The sequence below is a fragment of the Triticum urartu genome, chromosome 7A, assembly GCF_056163025.1.
Source record: "Triticum urartu cultivar PI428250 chromosome 7A, HENAU_Tu73, whole genome shotgun sequence".
In the NCBI taxonomy this organism is placed as follows: Eukaryota; Viridiplantae; Streptophyta; class Magnoliopsida; order Poales; family Poaceae; genus Triticum; species Triticum urartu.
In genome coordinates, this window is record NC_141879.1 from 263728683 (window position 1) to 263736394 (window position 7712).

The 7712-nt window shown below is 62.4% G+C and overlaps 2 protein-coding genes across 2 annotated transcripts; both read right to left on the minus strand.

Moving 5' to 3' along the window:
* Positions 1-2892: 2892 nt before the first annotated feature.
* On the minus strand, positions 2893-5151 carry LOC147959262 (uncharacterized). Its single transcript, XM_087532575.1, has 2 exons — positions 4058-5151; positions 2893-3970 (listed from the first exon to the last, which is right to left on the minus strand). Exons 1-2 carry the CDS (start codon positions 5149-5151, stop codon positions 2893-2895), a joined length of 2172 nt encoding a protein of 723 aa, XP_087388701.1.
* Positions 5152-5214: 63 nt separating this feature from the next.
* On the minus strand, positions 5215-5763 carry LOC147959263 (uncharacterized). The gene has a single exon (XM_087532576.1). It carries the CDS (start codon positions 5761-5763, stop codon positions 5215-5217), a length of 549 nt encoding a protein of 182 aa, XP_087388702.1.
* Between the last annotated feature and the right edge of the window lie 1949 nt (positions 5764-7712).

A 7712-nucleotide genomic window follows, 5' to 3' on the forward strand; every position in this document is an offset into this window, starting at 1 on the left:
TGAGTAGCTGGCGGGTCACAAGAGCCGCCTCAAGGCCGAGGTGGAGCACCTTAGGGCGGAAGCCGCCAAGGTGGTAGAGCCATAGCAGGCCCTGGTGGAGGCGGACCAGCAGCGCGGCCAGCTGGCCGATGACAAGGGCCGGCTCCAATGCGAGGTGGATCGCCTGTGGGAGCAGGTCACCACGGCTGAGGGGGCCCGTCAAGACGAGGCCCGTCGCCGTGAGGCGTCCGAGAAGGCGGCCGAAGACAAGGACGCCGAGCTGAAGGCGGCCCTTGCCAAGGCGGCCGTTCTGGAGAAGGCGCTCAAGGAGCGCGATCGCGCCATCGAACGGGAGCGGCGTGGTACGTTGCTTGAAGCGCAGCACCTAGAAGAGTCCTTCTCCAGTAAGTGATTTTTCTTGTCGTTCGCCGGGTCGGGATCCGGCCTTGCTTCCTTGCTGTTCTTCTTCTAACTTGCTTCTTTCTTTGCGGCAGGGGCCTTCCCGGAGACGCAGCAGCTGGCGGAGGAAGCCGTCCGCCATCAGCGCGACCCGACCGACGTCGTTGGGTTCGGGACGGATCCGCGGGTGGCCTGGACCTTCCCGGAGATCATTGCCGCTGCTGAGGCCCGCCTGCAGCCCCTGGGAGCGCAGCTGGGGCGGCTGTCCCATGCCAGCACCGCGATGACGGCGGCCCTATGGCCGGGCTCCGTCGAACCGAGCAGCTTCTTGTGCCTGGCGCGTTGGTTGGAGATGGGGCCGGACCGGCTTGGCGAGTGGCGCGTCTCCGCCGCTCGTGCCGGTGCTGAGATGGCGCTCCCGTTCGCACTGTCCTGGCATCCGGACCTCCAGCTGGACGCGTTGATGGGCCAGCGGGCCGGTTCAGAGCAGAACTTGTAGGAGCGAGCCGGCCGGATCACCTCTCGGGCTAGCTACATCGCCGAGTTCGCCTTCCAAGATGAGTTCCATCTAGAGCGGACGGAAGATGGCAGGGCCGTGGATGGCGAAGACTACGGCTTGCTCCTCCATGATCTAGAGGGGAGCTCGGAGGAGACGGGCATCTACCGCGACGCGGGTGCTAAGGAGGACACCAGCGCCTCGCTGGACCCGAAGGCCGCCAGGGGAGAGCCGTCGATGTCGCGACGCGGCGCTGGAGATGCCTGAGACACTTTGTAAAATTTGTTAAATAGCAGGTCCACCCACCCATTGGGGGTTTTTAGGGTGTAATAAACTCGGGCCATGGGCCTTTCCTTAAATATTTGTGTAAATGTCGTGAGTGCTTCGCTCTTTTGCCTTCCGTTTTTGGACCGGTTTCATACGTTTCTCCTTTCTCAAACCTCCCTCCTGCGAGTCAGACGGCCGAGGCTCCGGTCCGTGATATGGAGTTCGGTTCTTTGAGAGGAGCGCGCAAGACTTGGGTTCCTCAAAACGTTGAGCGCGAGCGAAACACCCACTGGGCCGGTTGGCGGAAATCTGGCGAAGCCGGTTGGCGAGCAGCCGGTCGTGCGGCTATTCATTTGACGAATGGTTAGCCGGGTTGATCGACCCAGCAGCCTTTGACTTAGTGTATGAAGCGTAAAGGAGCTTTGGCCCGTTGTTCTTGCTAGCCAACAGCCAAAGCTAGATCTGTGGCTTTAGGGAGAAGTGGGGGACCGCGGCGTCCTAACTTTATCAGGAATCACCAAGTAAGGCGGCGGGATGGCGACCGAGCCGGCCAGCCCCCGAGCCCCCGGGGCGAGTCGGACCCGTGGCCGGGTTCAATGGTGTAGTGATGCAAGAAAATAGAACACAATAAATTGGTCAACAAAAGGCAGCCCCCGAGTCTTGTTCGGGGACCCCGCAGTTTCATGTGTTCACAAAAGGCGATGATACATATGCTCGTGCGGCTAACTGTAAAACGGGCGGAGGAGCTCCGCGTTCCATGGCCGGGTCATTTCTTCACCGGCGGTGTCCTTCTTGCGCTTCCGTGATTTGCGTGCATCGATGAGGTAGTAGGCGTTGCGGTCGCGCAAGGCCCTGCTCACGATGAGTGGGCCCTCCCATGGAGGAGACAACTTGTGCTGGCCTGCCTGCTCTTGGACGAGTCGGAGGATGAGGTCGCCCTCGCGGAACACGAGGGGCTTGATCTTCTTGCTGTGGTAGTGCCTCAGGCGTTGCTGGTAGATGGTCGAGCGACTGAGTGCCACGAGGCGTGCTTCTTCGAGCAGGTCAACGCCGTCTTCGCGGGCTTCTCTGGCTTCAGCCTTGGTGTACATCACGATGCACGGCGAGTCGAACTCGACATCGGTCGGGATGACGGCTTCGGCGCCGTAGACGAGGAAGAACGGGGTGAACCCGGTCGACCGATTCGGCGTGGTGTGTAGACTCCAGAGAACGGCTGGCAACTCGTCAAGCCAGCTGTCGGGTGAGCGGATGAGTGGCTCGACGCCGGACAGGATGAGTCCATTGGCCTGCTCGACATGCCCGTTGGACTGCGGATGCGCAACAGAGGCCAGGTCGAGGCGGATGCCGGAGACGGAGCAGTATTGTTCTAGCGCGCCCTTGGCGAAGTTGGTGCCGTTGTCGGTGATGATGCTGTTCGGCATGCCGTAGCGCACCGCTATGTCCTTGATGAACCGGACGGCTGTTGGCCTGTCCAGTTTCTTGATTGGTCTTGCCTCAATCCAATTGGTGAATTTGTCCACTGCCACCAGCAAGTGTGTCATGCCGCCTCGAGCGGTTTTGAAGGGTCCCACCATGCCTAGTCCCCAGACCGTGAATGGCCAGGCGATCGGTATGGTGCGGAGCGCTGATGCCGGCTGGTGGCTGCGTTTGCTGAAGCGCTGGCACCCCTCACACTTGAGGACGAGCGACTCGGCATCTTCGAGGGCCATGGGCCAGTAGAAACCGTGGCGGAACGCCTTGGCTACCAGGGATCATGATGCGGCGTGGTGCCCGCACTTGCCCTGATGTATGCCGCGGAGGATATCGATGCCCCGTTCCTGCTCGACGCAGCGCTGGAACACGCTAGTGGAGCTGCGCTTGACGAGCTCATTGTTGATGATGCTGTAGGCGGACGCCCGGCGTTGCACTTGCCGATCTTCGGTCTCGTCCATGGGGAGAACTCCGTTCTCCAAGAATTCTGATATCGACAGAGCCCAAGATGGAGCCGTAACCACGGCGAAGACGGCCACCAGGGTGGGTTCCGAGTCGTCAGCCCCCGAGCCGGGTTGAGAAGCCCCCGGGTTGGGTGTGACGACGGCTGGGTCTGGGATGACTGTGGCTGGGTTGAGCGGAGCAGCCCCTGGGTCGGGTTCAGTTGTCCCTGGGCCGGGTTGAGGTGCGGCTGGGTCGTCTGGGACATGGATGGACTCGGAGTCCGGCGAGGGCTTGACGGACGGCTTGCGCAGGTGCTCGAGGGAGACGCTGGACATGATGGCTTGCCGTGACGAGGCGATCTTGGCGAGCATGTCGGCTGCTTCGTTCTCCGCGCATGAGACGTGGAGGAACTCGCAGCCCTCGAAGGATCCGGACATCTTCTGGACGAGGAAGCGGTAGCTTGCCATGTTGGAGTCGCGGGCGTCCCATTCGCCGGAGCACTGTTGCACCACTAGGTCCGAGTCGCCGTAGCACAGGATGCGCCGGATGCCGAGTTCCTTGGCAAGCCAGAGGCCGTGCATAAGGGATTCGTACTCGGCGACGTTGTTGGAGGCGGCTAAGTGGATCTGGAGCGCATAGCGGAGCCGGTCGCCCTTCAGGGACAATAGTACGATGCCGGCCCCCAAGCCGAGTCGCATCTTGGACCCGTCGAAGTGCATGCGCCAATGCGTCGATTCGGGAGGCGGCGGCAAGTACTGGGTCTCGGTCCAGTCGGCGAGGAAGTCGGCCAGGGCCTGAGACTTGATCGTGGTGCGGGGCTTGTAGAGAATGGTGTGGCCGTTTAGCTGGATCACCCACTTGGCGACCCAGCCAGAGGCGTCCCGGCACTCGATGATTTCTCCGATAGGCGCCATGCTGACCACGGTGACAACATGCTCTTGGAAATACTGCTTCAGCTTCTTGGCGGTGAGGTACACGCCGTAGCACATCTTCTGGTAGTGCGGGTAGTTCTGCTTGGAGGTGGAGAGCACCTCGCTCAGGTAGTAGACTGGGCGCTGGACGGCTTGGATCTTGCCCTTCTCTGGTCGCTCGACCACCAGCACTGTGCTGGCCGCCCGTGAGGTCGCGGCTATGTGGAGCAGCAGCGGTTCCTTGTCGGTCGGCGCGACCAGGACTGGTGTGGTGGAGAGCATGCCCTTGAGGTCTTGGAAGGCCTCGTCTGCCTTGCCGTTCCATTTGAACGTGCTCGTCTTCTTCATCAGCTGGTACAGGGGTAGCGCCTTCTCGCCCAGCCGGCTTAGAAATCGGCTGACCGAGGCCAAGCATCCGGTGAACTTCTGGACATCGCGCAGCCGAGCCGGCTTGCACATGCGCTCGATGGCCTTGATCTTCTCCGGGTTCGCCTCAATGCCGCGTTCCGAGACGAGGAAGCCGAGTAGCTTTCTGGCCGGGACGCCGAAGACGCATTTTTCCGGGTTAAGCTTGACCTTGTATTCGCGGAGGTTGGCGAATGTTTCCTTCAAATTGTTGAGGAGCGTGAGGTGCTGCTTGGTCTTCACCACGATGTCGTCCACGTACACGTGGATGTTGCGGCCGAGTTGCGACAGCAGGCATTTCTGCATGCAGCACTGGAAGGTGGTGCCGGCGTTCTTCAAGACGAACGACATGGTGATGTAGCAATATGCCCCAAAGGGCGTGATGAAGGACGTCTTCAGGGCGTCGGCCGGGTCCAGCTTGATCTGGTGGTAGCCGGAGTAAGCGTCCAGGAAGGATAGGAGCTCACACCTGGCGGTCGAGTCGATGACTTGGTCGATCCGCGGGAGGGCGAACGGATCCTTGGGATAGGCCTTGTTGAGGCTGGTGTAGTCGATACACATGCGCCAGGTCTTGTTCTTCTTCAGGACGAGGACTGGATTGGCCAGCCACTCGGGGTGAAACACTTCCATTATGAAGCTGGCCACCAAAAGCTTGGCGACCTTTTCACCAATGGTCCTTCTCTTTTCTTCGGAAAATCGTCGTAGGGGTTGACGGACGGGCTTGGCATCCTTGCAGACGTGAAGTTTGTGCTCGGCGTACTTCCTCGGGATACCCGGCATGTCCTTGGGGGTCCATGCGAAGATATCCCGATTCTCATGGAGGAAGTCGACGAGCTCGCCTTCCTATTTGCCGTCGAGGCGAGCGCCTACGATGACGTACTTGCTGCAGCTGGGGTCTTCTGGGTTGAGCTTCACTTTCTTGATCTCCTTGGAGGGCTTGAAGGCGGCCTCGTCGGCCGGGTCCAAGGTCGGGATCGACGCGGCGGATGCCTCGCCTGCCAGGGCGACGATCCGATCGACCTGGCGCCGCTGCTCGGCAATAACCAGCGACTCGGCCAACTTGGCGCCGTCTCGGGTGCACTCCAGGGACTTGCGGTAATCGCCGGTGATGGTGATGAGACCCTTGGGACCCGGCATCTTCATCTTCAGGTATGCGTAGTGGGGAACCGCCATGAAATTGGCGAGCGCGGGCCGGCCCAGCAACGCGTGATACATGCTGGACAGGTCCACCACTTCGAACCAGATCGATTCGCGCCAGAAGTGGTTGCTGTCGCCAAACAGGACATCTAGCCAGACCTGGCCAATGGGGGCGCAGGAGAGGCCGGGCACGATGCCGTGGAAGATCGTCCGGGTCGGCTCCAGGTCCTCGGCGTTGAGGCCGAGCTTGGTCATCGTGTCGCGGTAGAGGATGTTGATGCTACTGCCGCCGTTGATGAGGACTCGGGAGAACTTGCATGTGCACCATGCGACGATGGTGGGGTTGAGGATGAGGGCTTAACCACCCGGGCTCGGCATGACTGCCGGGTGATCCTCCCGGGTCCAAGTGATCGGGCGATCCGACCAATGCATGAACTCCGGCTTGGCTGGGACGACGGTGTTCACCTCTTGCCGAAGGAGGCGCTCGCTGCACTTGTCGTCGCCGAGGCTGGTGAAGACGACGTAGGACGCGTTCTGGTCCGGGTAGGCGTCGTTGCGCATTGCGCTGCCAGCTGGAGGCGGTGGTGGAGGCGGAGGCGGCTGCCCCGCGCCTGGAGCCGGAGCCAGAGGGGGCGGGACGTCGCCCCTCATGATGCACTTGGTGATGGCGCACTGCCGGAGCGTGTGCGTGGAGGGTTTCACGCTGCTGTGGTGCTTGCAGGGAGCGTCGAGCATCTGCTCAAAGCTCATGACGGGTTGCCATGCCGTCTTGCCAGTTTGCCGGCGCTTCGCCGCCGGGTCCGCCGCGGGCTCGGCGGCCGCTACGAGCTGGTCGGCCTTGCGCTTGTTGTTCTGGTGATGCTGCTGCCGGCTGCTTTCGCCGTCCGGCTTCGGAGGGGGAACCGGCTTCCCCTTGCCGGCTTCATCCAGCGCCACCTGGATCTTCATGGCGGAGTCGACGTTGGCGTACTTGTCCGCCGTCACCATGAGCGCGACCAGGTGGCCGGCTCAGAGCGTAAGAGTTTTTGCTTGAGGAGGGTGCCGTCTCGGCATCCGTTGACGAAGTACTAGATCGCCTGGACTTCATGGACGCCCTTGCAGCTGTTCCGAAGCTCGGTCCAGCGTGCGAGGTACTCGCGACCGGTCTCCGCAGGCCCCTGCACGCACATGGAGAGCTGGCTAGGGCGGCCGGGTCGCTTGTAGGTCCCCGTGAAGTTGTGGATGAAGGCTTCCTCGAAATCCAGCCACGTGTTGATGCTGCCCATCGGCAGGCTATTCAACCACGTGCGGCCGACCCTTGGAGCATGAGCGGTGCGTAGCGCACAGCGAGACGATGATTGGCACCGGTGATGCCAATGGCCATGGTGTAGTCGGTGAGCCAGTCTTTTGGCTTCACCGTCCCGTTGTACTTGGGGGTGTCGCGGGGGAGCATGAATCCTTTGGGGAAGGGCTCCTCCCGGATGCGGGGGCCGAAGCACCGGCCCGATGGCGCCGCTCTCCTCCATCTCCAGGGAGTGAGCGAGCCGATCTAGGCGGTGGCGAGCGTCGGTGTCGTCGAAGGCGCGCGGGCCGAGTCGACTTGCGGCCAGGCCATGGGGGGCCGGGTCGGCTGGAGCCGGACACCGGCCATGCCGGCCGGGTCCGCGCTGGATCTGTAGGACGGGCTCGTCACCCAATCCATCGGTGGCCGTAGCAGCCGGGTCGCGCCGAGTCCGGGCTCGGCTGGAGTGCGCCTCGTCGGGTGGCGAGGATGCGGTGTGCAGAAGTTCGCTGGTCCCGCCAAGGCGGGCAGAGCCGAATCCCGCTGGCTTGGCGAGCTGGTTGATGCGGTCCTGTTGGGTGTTGGCGGTGTGGAGGAGTTCGCGCATCCGCCTAATGCGCTCTTTCAGCTCCTCACCCGCGAGCTGGTCCAGGCCGATTGCAGCTGCCTGGGCAGCGCGCATGTTCTTCGCTTGGGTTTCGTAGACGGTTGGGACGGCGCTGAGGGCTCGGCCGATCGCTCCTCCCCAGGCGCGCACATCGGCGACCAGCTTGGGTCAGCCGCGGCGGGCGTGAATCCGTAGGCGGCATCGCGTTCCAGCTGAGCGGCGTCCAAGCGATGCTGAGTGGCGGCGAGCATCTCGGATAGGTCCAGCATCTGCTGGCGCCTTTCCTCGAGCTGGGTTCGGGCCTCAGCGACGTTGGTGGCGTCGACGTCGGTGCCG

Coding starts and splice junctions, on each gene's coding strand:
- LOC147959262 (XM_087532575.1), bottom strand. CDS start 5,151: ATGCCGGGTATCCCGAGGAAGTACGCCGAGCACAAACTTCACGTCTGC. Junction 3,971..4,057: donor ACCTCCAAGCAGAACTACCC/GCACTACCAGAA, acceptor CACCGTGGTCAG/CATGGCGCCTATCGGAGAAA.
- LOC147959263 (XM_087532576.1), bottom strand. CDS start 5,763: ATGACCAAGCTCGGCCTCAACGCCGAGGACCTGGAGCCGACCCGGACG.